Source organism: Salmo salar, chromosome 15 (genome assembly GCF_965601325.2).
Source record: "Salmo salar chromosome 15, fSalSal1, whole genome shotgun sequence".
In the NCBI taxonomy this organism is placed as follows: Eukaryota; Metazoa; Chordata; class Actinopteri; order Salmoniformes; family Salmonidae; genus Salmo; species Salmo salar.
This window is the reverse complement of record NC_138305.1, coordinates 18524886-18543259: the sequence shown is the minus strand read 5'-3', so window position 1 is coordinate 18543259 and position 18374 is coordinate 18524886. Positions and strand designations below refer to the sequence as shown.

The window sequence follows — 18374 nt, the reverse complement described above, 5'->3', positions numbered from 1 at the left end:
ACCCGTATGTTTCTATAAATGTCTGTCTTCATGATCCGTCTGCCATTCGGCGTGGATTGTTGTAACTCACGAGGTTTTGGTTTCATTCATTAGTGTAGATCCCCCCTCCTCAACCCTTCCCCCATTTTACTGCTGGGAGCGGGGGCTGAGCGGGCCACATGCAGCGGAGACAAATGGAGGAGAAACCCAGTGGAAACAGGACTGGCTGTTTCACACACACCTTGTTTAGTTACACAATAACGACACGATCATAAACCCACAGCTCTCACGAATAAATAACCAACCAACCAACCCCCCAAAAAACACGTCGAAAATATTACAGCAACACGACAATCACAATGAATAGGCTCCTCCAAATGCATCTGTGTTTGTAAGATAACGTCTCGTTGTTAACTTGATCTGGAGACTGTTCATAAAGCAGCTGCGCGTATCGGATACTTTTGTAACAGTTTTATAAAAAACAAACCAAAAAAACAGTGTAAATAATAACAGTGTATCGAATCAGTGGTCGCGTCGTAACAATGTAACAACCATTTTCTGTGCCACGCTTCTTCTTCTTGTTCCGTGTTGCGCTCCAGCGTTGCTGCTCCAGTGTTGCTGCTCCCGTGTTGCTGCTCCCGCTGCCTCCCTTCCACGTCCCGTGTCTACAGCAGCCTGCACTACTTGCTGGTCCTGCGCACAGGGGGCTTGCGTTATTACAGGAGGAGGAGGGGAGGCCGAGGGACGCACATAAATACTTACTACTTTAACGGTGTCTTTATGTCGCTCCGGTGTGTTATACAAACCGCCGAGTGACTCTCACTACAAGTTATCGAGGTGTTATCGAGGCGATGTGTTGTTCGGGGTTGAGCCCCGTCGGAGGGCCTATTTGTCTGAAACGCGGAGGGGTTTGTATGGTGGCCGGGCCTGGCTGTTTAGCGGTGCTACGGTCCTGAATGGAGGAAGTGTTTTCCTGCGGGGTAAACAGTGACAGCTATAGGGCACACTCCCTCAGACACACAAAAACAACATCGAAAATGGATTCAGACAGTAAACTGATCGCCCAGCTACATTCTGGTGAGTAGAGAGAGCAGAATATGTGACATTTAGATGTTGTAATTGTGTCCAGTCGCTCCGGCGCCCTCCTCTGTAGCTAACCCGCTCCGTCCTCTCTCTCGCCCCGACAGAACTCTACTTCCTAATCGCCCGCTTTCTACAGTCTGGACCGTGCCAGAACGCAGCAGAGGTGGGTCCGATGCTATTTTAACATTATTTATTCTATTCTCACGTTTGTCTCGGTGTGTGATTTAGAGTTTTTTAAAATCTATTTCCAGACGTTGATCCGGGAGGTGGAGGAGAAGGAGGTGAGTCGTGTATCTATGCTCGCCTCGCATCAAGCTGCTCTCACTGCACTTTCTCATGTTGATTTGAAGCAGATTTCTTATTTAATGTTTTAAAAAAAGACAAAATAGACGAGTTGATAGTATTAGTGATCAGACTGAACTGTGCATTTCCTGCAGCTACTACCTACACGACGGGACTGGACAGGGAAGGAGCACCCAGGGAGATACGAAGATTTGGTAAGGCTCCTCTCTAACTGAGAAAAAGTTTTTTTAGAGAGAGCAAAATAAAAATTGAATTTCCCGCAATTTTTAAATCAGGAAAAAAAAAAGTAAAAAAAGGATTGTACCGAGAAAACGTGAACCCAACCGGGCCCAGAGGAACCAAAGAGTATTGTCCTGGTCCATCGGGGACCCTGGGGTGAGAGTTTGGTGACAGGCATGTCCAAAACATTTAAATAGTAGTGAAAATGTGTGTGAAATGTTGGTACGTCATGAGTGTTGTGGCGTTGGATCGCGCGGGGGAGGGACTCCTGCGACACAGCTTTACACGAGATGAAGGCGCCCAGCTCCTGCTGTACAGAGAGAGCCTTGCTGTGTGTGTGTGTCTGTGTGTATGTGTGTGGCTAAAACACACAAGCAGCGGGACGAGGTAAAACACTGCTTTTAGGAGAATATATAAACAGTCATATCAGAAAGCACTGGGATATAAAAATGTCGTTTTAAAGAGAGTTTTATCAGAAGGAGAGTGTGCAGGAGGGGGAGAGAGAGGAGTGTGTCTTATCTCAGGACTGGAGGAGAGGGGGAGACAAGGCTTGACATGGGGTAATATTGAGCTTAAATCTAATTATTATGGCTTTATTAATTAATGGACTAATTAGGTCAATTACATGGTGATTTTACATAATGCTAATGCACACTGCATGAATAACACCAATCAATGTCAATAGAATACATATTTTAGAATTTTGAGATCAAGTGTTTAGATATTTTAAAACTTTTATATTTCTGGCAAATTATCATAACCGTAATCTTTTTTAAATCCTTTTTTTCTATGACATGTTTTTTTTTTTTTTTTTTTTTACATCATCAGAAGCCCACAGTCATCATGATCTTTTGCAGACTCGACTAAAACTAAATCTATACATTTTATAGAACAACAATATTGACAGTGTGTCTGTCTACTCTCCCCCCTCCTCCTCTCCTTGCTCTGCCATTTCTCCCTCCGCCAGTGAGCGGGGGTTGTGATGCGGCTGGCCGGGCCTACTGTCTCAGTCCTCCACTGCTTCATCTTAAGATGCGACATGTTCTTAAAGGTGAACTATGCAGAAATCGCTCCACCATTTCCTGGTTGCTTAAATTCTAATAATTAACCTCATTTCAGTTTATGTGACAAAACAAGCAAGTATAATGTAGAGAATCATTGTACCATCTAAACCGCTGTGAAATATATTTTCCATAACCCCAACATTTTTTATTTTCAGCTGTTTGAAGCTGGTGTACAAAACCTAAAATAATAGACAAAAAATATTACTTAATAACTGGAATCATAGAAATAGAGCACATAGAACAGATCAACCTCTTCATAGACTGGCTTTAAATGACAATGACAGATCTATAACACATAGAACAGATCATATATTTATAACAATAACAATTATTTATATATTAATAACAACAATTCTGGTAATTATCATGATGATATTATGATGGTCAATGTTTTCTCCCTCTAATAGATGTCTTTTGTCATTATGAACATTAATTTCATGACGACAACAATAGTAATGTAGAGATGATGGTGATTTTAGTGATAATGATGATAGTGATGATAGTGATAATGATGATAGTGATATCAGTGATAATAGTAATGATGATGATAGTGATATTAGTGATAATGATGATGATAGTGATATTAGTGATAATAATAATGATGATAGTGATATTAGTAATGGTAATAATTATTATAGTGATATTAGTGATAATGATGATAGTGATATTAATGATAATGATGATGATGATATTAGTGATGATGATAATAGTGATAATGACGATGATAGTGATATTAGTGATAATGATAGTGATATTAGTGATAATAGTAATGATGATGATAGTGATATTAGTGATAATGATGATAGTGATATTAGTGATAATGATGATGATAGTGATGATGATGATGATGATGATGATAGTGATATTAGTGATAATGATGATGATGATAGTGATATTAGTGATTAATGATGATGGTGATATTAGTGATAATGGTGATGATAGTGATATTAGTGATAATGATGATGATATTGATATTAGTGATAATGATGATAGTGATATTAGTGATAATGATGATGATAGTGATATTAGTGATAATGATGATGATAGTGATATTAGTGATAATAGTAATGATGATAGTGATATTAGTGATATTAATGATGATAGTGATGATGATGATGATGATAGTGATATTAGTGATGATGATGATGATAATGCTATTAGTGATGATGTTGATAGTGATATTAGTGATAATGATAATGATGATGATAGTGATATGAGTGGTAATGATGATAGTGATATTAGTGGTAATGATGATGATAGTGATATTAGTGATAATGATGATAGTGACATTAGTGATAATGATGATGATAGTGATATTAGTGATACCAGTAATGATAATGATGATGATAGTGATATTAGTGATAATGATGATAGTGATATTAGTGATAATGATGATGATAGTGATAATGCTATTAGTGATAATGATGATAGTGATATTAGTGATAATAATGATGATAGTGATATTAGTGATAATGATGGTGATAGTGATATTAGTGATAAATCAAATCCATCTTTATTTGTCACATGCTCCGAATACAACATAACATGCTTACATGCTTACTTACAAGCCCTTAACCAACAGTGCAGTTCAAGAAGAGTTAAGAAAATATTTACCAAATAAACTAAAATAAAAATTAATAATAAAAAGTAACACAATAAGAATAACAATAACGAGGCTATAAACAGGGGGCACCGTTACCAAGTCAGTGTGCGGGGCTACAGGCTAGTTGAGGTAATCTGTACATGTAGGTTGGGGGCGAAGTGACAGCAGTGTACAAGGGGGGGTCAATGTAAATTGTCTGGTGGTGATTTATGAATTGTTCAGCAGTCTTATGGCTTGGGGGTAGAAGCTGTTGAGGAGCCTTTTGGTCCTTGACTTGGCGTTCCGGTACCGCTTGCCGTGAGGTAGCAGAGAAAACAGTCTATAACTTGGGTGACTGGAGTCTCTGACAATTTTATGGGCTTTCCTCTGACACCGCCTATTATATAGGTCCTGGATGGCAGGAAGCTTTGCCCCAGTGATGTACTGAGTCGTTTGCACTACCCTCTGTAGCGCCTTACGGTCAGATGCCGAGCAGTTGCCATACCAGGCGGTGATGCAACCGTTCAGGATGCTCTCGATGGTGCTCCACTACAGCCCTGTCAATGTTAATGGGGGCCTGTTCAGCCCGCATTTTCCTGTAGTCCACAATCAGCTCCTTAGTCTTGCTCACATTGAGGGAGAGGTTGTTGTCCTGGCACCACGCTGCCAGTTTTCTGACCTCCTCTCTATAGGCCGTCTCATTGTTGTCGGTGATCAGGTCTTCAACTGTTGTGTCTTCAGCAAACCTTGTGATGGTGTTGGAGTCGTGTTTGGCCACGCAGTCGTGGGTGAACAGGGAATACAGGAGGGGACTAAGTACATACCCCTGAGGGGCCCCAGTTTTTAAGAATCAGCGTGGCAGAAGTGTTGTTGCCTACTTTTACCACCTGGGGGCACCCGTCAGGAAGTCCAGGATCCAGTTGCACGGCTACCGACGTGAGTGCCATGGGGCGGTAATCATTTAGGCAGGTTACCTTCGTTTTCTTGGGCATAAGGACTATGGTGGTCTGCTTGAAACATGTAGGTATTACAGACGTGGTCAGGGAGAGGTTGAAAATGTCAGTGAAGACACTTGACAGTTGGTCCGCGCATGCTTTGAGTACACGTCCTGGTAATCCGTCTGGCTCAGCGACTTTGTAAATGTTGATCTGTTTAAAGGTTTTGTTCACATTGGCTACCGAGAGCGTTATCACACAGTCATCCAGAACAGTTGGTGCTCTCGTGCATGTTTCAGTGTAACTTGCCTCGAAGCGAGCATAAAAGGCATTTCGCTCGTCTAGTAGGCTCGCGTCACTGGGCAGCTCGCATCTGGGTTTCCCTTTGTAATCCAATAATAGTTTTCAAGCCCTGCCACATCCGACGAGCGTCAGAGCTGGTGTAGTAGGATTCAATCTTAATCCTGTATTGACGCTTTGCTTGTTTGATGGTTTATCTGAGGGCATAGCGGGATTTCTTATAAGCGTCCGGATTAGTCTCCCACTCCTTGAAAGTGGCAGCTCTAGCCTTTAGCTTGATATGGATGTTGCCTGTAATCCATGGCTGTCAGGTGCGTCATAAAAAGTGTACCAAGTCGCAGCGGGTATCGTGCTCATCTTCCTTTTTATTTTGATAAACGTGAACACTTAGACCAAAAATAACAAACAACAACGAAAACAGTCCTGTAAGGCTACACAGCTATACACGGAACAACTACCCACAAACACAGTGACGAAAACCCCCTACTTAAATATGGCCTCCAATTAGAAGCAACGAACAACAGCTGCTCCCAATTGAAGGCCAAACCAAACCTGAACATAGAAAGACTAAATAGACATTCAATCATATAAATAGACAACATAGACATTACCCAAAAACCAAAGACACATAAATCAAACACACCCCTGCTACGTCCTGACCAACTAATATAACAAAATGACCCCTTACTGGTCAGGACGTGACAGTACCTGTGGGAGAAAGGTAGACTTGCTGAGGGAAGAAAGATAGAAATACATTAGCTAGCGAAAGAGGAGACTGACAGCAGGCCCTGAGTGGAAATAACAGATGGCCATACATCCCCAAGTAGGAACCACGCAAAGGCCAGGCAAGCTGTATGTATGGCCATGACTAAATATATGCCAAGCGTAAGCCTGCAATGCATGCATTATTTTCATATCCATATGAGGAGAGTCCAGCCGCTACTATGTTAGAGCTAAAATGAAAGAAAATGGTGGCAGAACGCATAGGGGGTTTTACTTCATTTACATAAAGGATGGACCTATGTATTGTATATGCATAAAAGCAGAGCCAGGGCCTAAGGAAGGCAGTTGTTGTCCGCGGACCGGCTCGGCTTTTTTACTTTGTATTAAAGTCTATATTGAATTTACAAGTTCTTGTAAGAAGTGTTATTCTTAAGACAATTTTCCACGACATACCCCCCCCCCCCAAAGATGCAGACCCCGAATGCACCTTAACCAAAAGACTCCAACAATAACCCACAAAAAAAAACCAAAACTAAAGGGAGGGAAGGGTGGTCACCGTCACCGACGGTTCCTGTGCAAACACCCCCCCCCTTCCCCAAACTCCCCCCTACGGAGGTGGCTCTGGTTATGGCCCTAGTCCCCAACCTAACCTGTCCGCTGAAGGCTCTGGGCTGAGGAGCGACTCTGGCTGCGCCGGACTGGCGGGCGACTCTGGCTGCGCCGGACTGTTGGGCCGTTTCTGCAGGTTCCGGACTGGTGGGCCGTTTCTGCAGGTTCCGGACTGTGGGCCGTCTCTGTCAGTTCCGGACTGTAGGACGTCGCCGGAAGCACTGGACGGGGCAATGTCGCCGGAAGCTCTAGACGGGGAACTGTCGCCGGAAGCTCTAGACGGGGCACTGTCGCCGGAAGCTCTAGACGGGGACTGCGCACTAAAGGCCTGGTGCGTGGGGATGGCTTTGGAGGCATCAGACTAGGGACGTGCACCACAGGGCTAGTGCGAGGAGCAGGAACAGGATGTCCTGGACTGGGCAGGCGCACTAAAGGCCTGGTGCGTGGGGCTGGCTTTGGAGGCGCCAGACTAGGGACACGCACCACAGGGCTCGTGCGAGGAGCAGGAACAGGACATACTGGACTGGGCAGGTGCACTAAAGGCCTGGTGCGTGGGGCTGGCTTTGGAGGCGCCAGACTGGTGACATGCACCTCAAGGTAAAACTGATTTAAGTTTGCCTGCATTAAAGTCCCCAGCCACTAGGAGCGCCGCTTCTGGATGAGCATTTTGTTCTTTGCTTATGGCCTTATAGAGTTGGTTGAGTGCGGTCTTAGTGCCAGCATCGCTTTGGGGTGGTAAATAGACAGCTACGAATAATACAGATGGGAAATCTCTTGGTAGATAGTGTGGTCTACAGCTTATCATAAGGTACTCTATCTCAGGCGAGCCATACCTCAATACTTCTTTAATATTAGACATCGCGCACCAGCTGTTATTGACAAATAGACAACCCCACCCCTCGTCTTACCAGAGGTAGCGTCTCTGTTCTGCCGGTGCATGGAAAATCCCGCCAGCTCTATATTGTCTGTTTCTTTGTTCAGCCACGTCTCGGTGAAATATAAGATGTTACAGTTTTTTATGTCCCGTTGGTAGGATAATCTTAATTGTAGGTCATCAATTTTATTGTCCAATGATTGCACGTTAGCAAGAAGAACGGATGGCAGTGGGAGTTTACTCTCTCGCCTCCGGATTCTCAGAAGGCTGCCCGATCTGTGGGCCCTTTTCCTGTGTCTTTTCTTCACGCAAAAGGCGCGGGTCTGGGCCTGTTCCAGTGAAAGCAGGATATCGTTCTCGTCGGACTCGTTAAAGGAAAATGTTTCTTCCAGTCCGCGGTGAGTAATCGCTTTTCTGATGTCCGGAAGTTATTTTCGGTCATAAGAGACGGTAGCAGCAACATTATGTACACAATAAGTATAAAAATAAGTTACACAAAACGCAAAAACAAAATAACAAAATAGCACAATTGGTTGGGAGAATGTAAAACGTCAGCCATGTTCTTCGGCGCCATCTTAACAACATTATTATTATTATATTAGTGATGATGATGATGATGATGGTGGTTTTATTAGCTACCACACACACATTCACCCATGCTCCATGCATTCCTCTGCCACATGGCGAGTATTTTCGCTTATAGCTTTATTTATGAGTGTGTTCTTATTAAACGGGTCACGTCTGCAGACCAATGAGATCATGTTAAAGGCAATTAAAGGTTCATTCATTGGTGTGTGTGTGTGTGGGAGTGTGTGTGTGTCTAATTGGGCAGCAGAGCTGCTTGGTGTGTGTGTGTGTCTAATTGGGCAGCAGAGCGGCTTTGTGTGTGTGTGTGTGTGTGTGTGTGTGTGTGTGTGTGTGTGTGTGTGTGTGTGTGTGTGTTTCTAATTGGGCAGCAGAGCGGCTTGGTGTGTGTGTGTGTGTGTTTCTAATTGGGCAGCAGAGTGGCTCGGTGTGTGAATGCCGTCTGAAAAGTAGGCCAGGCATTTTAAGAAGATCACTCTTCGGTGGACAACATATGATAGATATGTAATTGTACTGAATGTAATTTTATTGATTTTATTTGTACTGAATGTAATTGTACTGAATGTAATTATATGGAGAATAGAGGTCGACCGATTATGCTTTTTCAACGCCGATACCGATTATTGGAGGACCAAAAAAGGGCCGATACCGATTCATCGGCCGATTTGTTTATTTATTTATTTGTAATAATGTAATAATTATAACAATACTGAATGAACACTTATGTTAACTTAATATTATACATCAATAAAATCTATTTAGCCTCAATAAAATAATGAAACATGTTCAATTTGGTTTAAATAATGCAAAGTGTTGGAGAAGAAAGTAAAAGTGCAATATGTGCCATGTAAAAAAGCTAACGTTTAAGTTCCTTGCTCAGAACATGAGAACATATGAAAGCTGTTTTTTCCTTTTAACATGAGTCTTCAATATTCCCAGGTAAGATGTTTTAGGTTGTAGTTATTATAGGAATTATAGGACTATTTCTCTCTATACGATTTGTATTTCATATACCTTTGACTATTGGATGTTCTTATAGGCACTTTAGTATTGCCAGTGTAACAGTATAGCTTCCGTCCCTCTCCTCGCTCCTACCTGGGCTCAAACCAGGAACACATCGACAACAGCCACCCTCGAAGCAGCGTTACCCATGTAGAGGAAGGGGAACAACCACTCCAAGTCTCAGATCGAGTGACGTTTGAAATGCTATTAGCGCGCACCCGGCTAACTAGCTAGCCATTTCACATCGGTTACACCAGCCTCATCTCAGGAGTAGATAGGCTTGAAGTCATAAACAGCGCAATGCATTGCGAAGGGCTGCTGGCAAAACGCACGAAAGTGCTATTTTGAATGAATGCTTACGAGCCTGCTGCTGCCTACCACCGCTCAGTCAGACTGCTCTATCAAATCATAGACTTAATTATAACATAATAACACACAGAAACACGAGCCTTAGGTCATTAATATGGTCGAATCCGGAAACTATCATCTCGAAAACAAAACGTTATTCCTGTTACATTGCACAATCTTCAATGTTATGTCATAATTACGTAAAATTCTGGGAAATTAGTTCGCAACGAGCCAGGCGGCCCAAACTGTTGCATATACCCTGACTGCGTGCAATGAATGCAAAATGACACAATTTCACCTGGTTAATATTGCCTGCTAACCTGGATTTATTTTAGCTAAATATGCAGGTTTAAAAATATATACTTCTGTGTATTGATTTTAAGAAAGGCATTGATGTTTATGGTTGGGTACAGTCGTGCAATGATTGTGCTTTTTTCGCAAATGCGCCTTTGTTAAATCATCCCCGTTTGGCGAAGTCGGCTGTCTTTGTTAGGAAGAAATAGTCTTCACAGTTCGCAACGAGCCAGGCGGCCCAAACTGCTGCATATACCCTGACTCTGTTTGCAAGAGAAGTGACACACTTTCCCTAGTTAAAAGAAATGCATGTTAGCAGGCAATATTAACTAAATATGCAGGTTTAAAAATATATACTTGTGTATTGATTTTAAGAAAGGCATTGATGTTTATGGTTGGAGCAACGTGTACCTAAGCGATTATATGCAACGCAGGACTGGCTAGATAAACTAGTAATATCATCAACCATGTGTAGTTAACTAGTGATTATGATTGATTGATTGTTTTTTATAAGATAAGTTTAATGCTAGCTAGCAACTTACCTTGGCTTCTTACTGCATTCGCGCAACCTCGTGGAGTGCAATGTAAAGCAGGTGGTTAGAGCGTTGGACTAGTTAACCATAAGGTTGCAAGATTGAATCCCTGAGCTGACAAGGTAAAAATCTGTCGTTCTGCCCCTGAACAAGGCAGTTAACCCACCGTTCCTAGGCCGTCATTGAAAATAAGAATGTGTTCTTAACTGACTTGCCTAGTTAAATAAAGGTCAAAAAAAAAAAAAAAAAAAACGGCCAAATCGGCGTCCAAAAATACCGATTTCCGATTGTTATGAAAACTTGAAATCGGCTCTAATTAATCGGCCATTCCGATTAATCGGTCGACCTCTAATGGAGAATAGGGAATACTGTAGTCATACTGACCTTACTGTTGTAATGGCTGGTCAGCTGTTATCCATAACCTGAATTATTTGTGTGTGTGTGTGTGTGTGTGTGTGTGTGTGTGTGTGTGTGTGTGTGTGTGTGTGTGTGTGTGTGTGTGTGTGTGTGTGTGTGTGTGTGTGTGTGTGTGTGTGTGTGTGTGTGTGTGTGTGTGTGTGTGTGTGTGTGTGTGTGTGTGTGTGTGTGTGTGTGTGTGTGTGTGTGTGTGTGTGTGCAGGTGAAGCTGTATGGTCACATCAGTCCGGACCACCTGCTGCAGGTGTGCCAGAGGGTGTGTCCTCTTCTGGAGAAGGAGGTTCCTGCCAGCGTCCCCGGGATACACAGTCTGCTGGGGGCGGGGCGACAGAGCCTGCTACGCACCAATAACAGTCAGTACTGTAATCACATGACATGTTGGCCTGCTACGCACCAATAAGAGTCAGTATTGTAATCACATGACATGTTGGCCTGCTACGCACCAATAACAGTCAGTATTGTAATCACATGACATGTTGGCTTGCTACGCACCAATAACAGTCAGTATTGTAATCACATGACATGTTGGCCTGCTACGCACCAATAAGAGTCAGTATTGTAATCACATGACATGTTGGCCTGCTACGCACCAATAACAGTCAGTATTGTAATCACATGACATGTTGGCCTGCTACGCACCAATAAGAGTCAGTATTGTAATCACATGACATGTTTGCCTGCTACGCACCAATAACAGTCAGTATTGTAATCACATGACATGTTAGCCTGCTACGCACCAATAAGAGTCAGTACTGTAATCACATGACATGTTAGCCTGCTACTCACCAATAACAGTCAGTACTGTAATCACATGACATGTTAGCCTGCTACGCACCAATAAGAGTCAGTACTGTAATCACATGACATACCCTGCTAACGATAATGAGTCGTTAGGACAACCTTGGACGTCACAAGGACAAGGTTGTGTCATGGTCCCCTGTCATCAGGACATTGTGTCATGGTCCCCTGGAGGATTTGTCTATTTCCCGGTTGGTCCCGGGGACGTCCCCGAGGACATTTTTGGAATGTTTTTGGGACATTGTGTCTTGGTCCCCTGGTTGGTTTTGTCTAGTTCCTGGTTGGTCCCGGGGACATCCCCGTGGACATTTTTGGAATGTTTTTGGGACATTGTGTCTTGGTCCCCTGGTTGGTTTTGTCTAGTTCCTGGTTTGTCCAGGGAACGTCACCTGATGGTCTCAAATAAACTCAGCCCTCCCCCAAAATATATAAAACGTTCCACCAAGGGCACATGGTCCATCAAGGCCCTGATTGGTGAACCACTGAAATGTTTCCTTCTGCAAATATTCCTAGATTTTCATAAAACAGCCACACGTGGTCTCACATTTCTGCATCACCAACGTTTGCGCAAGGCAAAAGAGTAGGCTATAACCTGCTAGGTACATATATATAGCCTGCTAGGTACATATATAGCCTACTGGGTACATGTATAGCCTACTGGGTACATATATAGCCTGCTGGGTACATATATAGCCTGCTAGGTACATATATAGCCTGCTAGGTACATATATAGCCTACTGGGTACATATATAGCCTGCTGGGTACATATAGAGGCTACTGGGTACATATAGAGGCTACTGGGTACATATATAGCCTACTGGGTACATATATAGCCTACTGGGTACATATATAGTCTGCTAGGTACATATATAGCCTGCTAGGTACATATATAGCCTGCTGGGTACATATATAGCCTGCTGGGTACATATATAGCCTGCTGGGTACATATATAGCCTGCTGGGTACATATATAGCCTGCTAGGTACATGTATAGCCTACTGGGTACATATATAGCCTGCTGGGTACATATATAGTCTACTGGGTACATATATAGCCTGCTAGGTACATACAGTGGGGGGAAAAAGTATTTGATCCCCTGCTGATTTTGTACGTTTGCCCACTGACAAAGAAAGGATCAGTCTATAATTTTAATGGTAGGTTTATTTGAACAGTGAGAGACAGAATAACAACAAAAAAATCCAGAAAAACACATGCCAGAAATGTTATAAATTGATTTGCATTTTAATGAGGGAAGTAAGTATTTGACCCCCTCTCAATCAGAAAGATTTCTGCCTCCCAGGTGTCTTTTATACAGGTAATGAGCTGAGATTAGGAGCACACTCTTAAAGGGAGGGCTCCTAACCGCAGCTTGTTACCTGTAAAAAAGACACCTGTCCACAGAAGCAATAAATCAATCAGATTCCAAACTCTCCACCATGGCTAAGACCAAAGAGCCCTCCAAGGATGTCAGGGACAAGATTGTAGACCTACACAAGGCTGGAATGGGCTAGAAGACCATCGCCAAGCAGCTTGGTGAGAAGGTGACAACATTTGGTGCGATTATTCGCAAATGGAAGAAACACAAAAGAACTGTCAATCTCCCTCGGCCTGGGGCTCCATGCAAGATCTCACCTTGTGGAGTTGCAATGATCATGAGAACAGTGAGGAATCAGCCCAGAACTACACGGGAGGATCTTGTCAATGATCTCAAGGCAGCTAGGACCATAGTCACCAAGAAAACAATTGGTAACACACTACGCCGTGAAGGACTGAAATCCTGCAGCGCCCGCAAGGTCCCCCTGCTCAAGAATACATATACATGCCCGTCTGAAGTTTGCCAATGAACATCTGAATGATTCAGAGGACAACTGGTGAAAGTGTTGTGGTCAGATGAGACCAAAATGGAGCTCTTTGACTTCAACTCAACTCGCCGTGTTTGGAGGAGGAGGAATGCTGCCTATGACCCCAAGAACACCATCTCCACCGTCAAACATGGAGGTGGAAACATTATGCTTTTGGGGGTGTTTTTCTGCTAAGGGGACAGGACAACTTCACCGCATCAAAGGGACGATGGACGGGGCCATGTACTGTCAAATCTTGGGTGAGAACCTCCTTCCCTCAGCCAGGGCATTGAAAATGGGTCGTGGATGGGTATTCCAGCATGACAATGACCCAAAACACACGGCCAAGGCAACAAAGGAGTGGCTCAAGAAGAAGCACATTAAGGTCCTGGAGTGGCCTAGCCAGTCTCCAGACCTTAATCCCATAGAAAATCTGTGGAGGGAGCTGAAGGTTCGAGTTGCCAAAAGTCAGCCTCGAAACCTTAATGACTTGGAGAAGATCTGCAAAGAGGAGTGTGACAAAATCCCTCCTGAGATGTGTGCAAACCTGGTGGCCAACTACAAGAAACGTCTGACCTCTGTGATTGCCAACAAGGGTTTTGCCACCAAGTACTAAGTCATGTTTTGCAGAGGGGTCAAATACTTATTTCCCTCATTAAAATGTAAATAATGTAATAACATTTTTGACATGCGTTTTTCTGGATTTTTTTGTTGTTATTCTGTCTCTCGCTGTTCAAATAAACCTACCATTAAAATTATAGACTGATCATTTCTTTTTCAGTGGGCAAACGTACAAAATCAGCAGGGGATCAAATACTTCCCCCCCACTGTATATAGCCTGCTAGGTACATATATAGCCTGCTGGGTACATATATAGCCTGCTGGGTACATATATAGCCTACTGGGTACATATATAGCCTACTGGGCACATATATAGTCTACTGGGTACATATATAGCCTGCTGGGTACATATATAGCCTGCTCGGTACATATATAGCCTGCTAGGTACATATATAGCATACTGGATACATATATATATATATAGCCTGCTAGGTACATATATATAGGCTACTGGGTACATATATAGCCTGCTAGGTACATATATAGACTACTGGGTACATATATAGCCTGCTAGGTACATATATAGACTACTGGGTACATATATAGCCTGCTAGGTACATATATAGCCTGCTAGGTACATATATAGGCTACTGGGTACATATATAGCCTGCTGGGTACATATATAGCCTGCTGGGTACATATGTAGCCTGCTAGGTACATATATAGTCTGCTCGGTACATATATAGCCTGCTGGGTACATATATAGCCTGCTAGGTACATATATAGGCTACTGGGTACATATATATAGCCTGCTAGGTACATATATATAAGCTACTGGGTACATATATAGACTACTGGGTACATATATAGCTTGCTAGGTACATATATAGCCTGCTAGGTACATATATAGACTACTGGGTACATATATAGCCAGCTGGGTACATATATAGCCTGCTAGGTACATATATAGACTACTGGGTACATATATAGCCTACTGGGTATATATATATAGCCTGCTAGGTACATATATAGCCTGCTAGGTACATATATAGCCTACTGGGTACATATATATCCTCGTGGGTGCATATATAGCCTACTGGGTACATACAGTTGAAGTAGGAAGTTTACATACACCTTAGCCAAATACATTTAATCTCAGTTTTTCACAATTCCTGACATTTAATCCTAGTAAAAATCGCCTTTCTTAGGTCAGTTAGGATCACCACTTCATTTTAAGATTGTGAAATGTCAGAATAATAGTAGAGAGAATGATTTATTTCAGCTTTTATTTCTTTCATCACATTCACAGTGGGTCAGAAGTTTACATACACTCAATTAGTATTTTGTAGCATTGCCTTTAAATTGTTTAATTTGGGTCAAATGTTTCGGGTAGCCTTCCACAAGCTTCCCAGAATAAGTTGGGTGAAATTTGGCCCATTCCTCCTGACAGAGCTGGTGTAACTGAGTCAGGTTTGTAGGCCTCCTTGCTTGCACACGCTTTTTAATTTCTGCCCACAAATTTTCTATAGGATTGAGGTCAGGGCTTTGTGATAGCCACTCCAATACCTTGACTTTGTTGTCCTTAAGCCATTTTGACACAACTTTTTAAGTGTGCTTGGGGTCATTGTCCATTTATTAATGCCCATTTGCGACCAAGCTTTAACTTCCTGACTGATGTCTTGAGATGTTGCTTCAATATATCCACATAATTTGTCTTTCTCATGATGCCATCTATTTTGTGAAGTGCACCAGTCCTTCCTGCAGCAAAGCACCCCCACAACATGATGCTGCCACCCCCGTGCTTCACGGTAGGGATGGTGTTCTCTCCCCCTAGTTTTCATCCAAACATAGCGATGGTCATTATGGCCAAACAGTTCTACTTTTGTTTCATCAGACCAGAGGACATTTCTCCAAAAAGTACGATCTTTGTCCAAATGTGCAGTTGCAAACCGTAGTCTGGCTTTTTTATGGCGGTTTTGGAGCAGTGGCTTCTTCCTTCCTGAGCAGCCTTTCAGGTTATGTTGATATTGGACTCGTTTTACTGTGGATATAGATACTTAAAAATTGCGGACCTCCACAAGTCTGGTTCTTCCTTGGAAGCAATTTCCAAACGCCTGAAGGTACCACGTCCATCTGTACAAACAATAGTATGCAAATATAAACACCATGGGACAATGCAGCCGTAATACCGCTCAGGAAGGAGACGCGTTCTGTCTCCTAGAGATGAACGTACTATCGTGCGAAAAGTGCTAATCAATCCCAGAACAACAGCAAAGGACCTTGTGAAGACGCTGGAGGAAACAGGCACAAAAGTATATATATCCTCAGTAAAACGAGTCCTATATCGACATAACCTGAAAGGCCGCTCAGCAGGGAAGAAGCCACTGCTCCAAAACCGCCATAAAAAAGCCAGACAACGGTTTGCAACTGCACATGGGGACAAAGATCGTACTTTTTGGAGAATTGTCCTCTGGTTCTGATGAAACAAAAATAGAACTGCTTGGCCATAATGACCATCGTTATGTTTGGAGGAAAAAGGGGGAGGCTTGCAAGCCAAAAAACACCATCCCAACCGTGAAGCATGGGGGTGGCAGCATCATGTTGTGGGGGTGCTTTGCTGCAGAAGGGACTGGTGCACTTCACAAAATAGATGGCATCATGAGGGGGGGAAATTATGTGGATATATTGAAGCAACATCTCAAGACATCAGTCAGGAAGTTAAAGTTTAGTCGCAAATGCGTCTTCCAAATGGACAATTACCCCATGCATACTTCCAAGGTTGTGGCATAATGGCTTAAGGACAACAAAGTCAAGGTATTGGAGTGGCCATCACAAAGCCCTGACCTCAATCCTGTAGAAAATTTGTGGGCAGAACTGAAAAAGTGTGTGCGAGAAAGGAGGCCTACAAACCTGACTCAGTTACACCAGCTCTGTCAGGAGGAATGGGCCAAAATTCACCCAACTTATTGTGGGAAGCTTGTGGAAGGCTACCCGAAACATTTGACCCACGTTAAACAATTTAAAGGCAATGCTACCAAATACGAATTGAGTGTACATTTCACATTCTTAAAAGAAAGTGGTGATCCTAACTGACCTTAGGGAATTTTTAATAGGATTAAATGTCAGGAATTGTGAAAAACTGAGTTTAAATGTATTTGGCTAAGGTGTATGTAAACTTCTGACTTCAACTGTATATAGTCTTCTGGGTGCGTTTGGTTCGGTGCAGCGGGAGCAGCTTCTCCCCATCATACATATGTAGCCTACTGGGTGCGTTTGGTTCGGTGCAGCGGGAGCAGCTTCTCACCATCGTACATATGTAGCCTACTGGGTGCGTTTGGTTCGGTGCAGCGGGAGCAGCTTCTGACCATCGTACATATGTAGCCTACTGGGTGCGTTTGGTTCGGTGCAGCGGGAGCAGCTTCTCCCCATCATACATATGTAGCCTCCTGGGTGCGTTTGGTTCGGTGCAGCGGGAGCAGCTTCTCACCATCATACTTATTTAGCCTACTGGGTGCGTTTGGTTCGGTGCAGCGGGAGCAGCTTCTCACCATCGTACATATGTAGCCTACTGGCTTCTCACCATTGTTCTGCTTTAGTAACCTTTGATCCTTTTTTTTTAGCTGCCCCCCCAAAACAATTGTTTTTAACGTGTGTGTGTGTGTGTTTAACGTGTTATTTGTGTTTAACGTGTGTGTGTGTGTGTGTATTTAACATGTGTTTCTTTTGTGTGTTTAAGATGTTTGTGTGTGTGTGTGTTTGTATATTTAATGAGTGTGTGTGTGTGTATTTAACATGTGTTTCCATTGTGTGTTAATATGTGTTCGTGTGTGTGTGTGTGTGTGTGTGTTGAGCATATTTGTTTAACGTGTGTGTGTGTGTGTTTTTTCTTCTTTCCTGCAGGCTGTAAGCATGTGGTGTGGAAGGGTTTGGCCCTGGCAGCACTGCACTGTGGTAGGCCCCCTGAGCCGCCAGTCATCTACGGGAGCCCGCCCAGCATCGGTAGGTATCCTCTGATTGGTTAAATGTTGTGTAATGTAGTTGATGGTATATGTTACTTCAGTTTGTATGTTCTGTTGGGGAGAATAACAGAATAGAACATAGCCTACATATAATGACATGTATGTGGACATGTATGTGGAACACACTTCCGGTCACTGTCAGGGCTGCAGAGTCTCTGGTCTCCATTCAGACCCAGCTAAAGGTCAGGGCTGCAGAGTCTCTGGTCTCCATTCAGACCCAGCTAAAGGTCAGGGCTGCAGAGTCTCTGGTCTCCTATACGACCCAGCTAAAGGTCAGGGCTGCAGAGACTCTGGTCTCCATTCAGA

General features: G+C 43.1%; 1 protein-coding gene across 2 annotated transcripts in view; it reads left to right on the top strand.

Annotated features, from left to right (window-relative positions):
• Positions 1-323: 323 nt before the first annotated feature.
• phip (PHIP subunit of CUL4-Ring ligase complex) overlaps positions 324-18374 on the top strand; it is a 124817-nt gene continuing 106766 nt past the window's right edge. For both annotated transcript variants that reach the window (XM_045695488.2, XM_045695487.2), the window contains exons 1-6: positions 324-1056; positions 1167-1225; positions 1314-1343; positions 1500-1559; positions 11053-11203; positions 17950-18048. In XM_045695488.2, coding sequence (XP_045551444.1) covers positions 936-1056; positions 1167-1225; positions 1314-1343; positions 1500-1559; positions 11053-11203; positions 17950-18048 — 520 coding nt within the window. In that variant the 5' untranslated portion in view covers positions 324-935. The remainder of the gene's footprint in view (positions 1057-1166; positions 1226-1313; positions 1344-1499; positions 1560-11052; positions 11204-17949; positions 18049-18374) is intronic.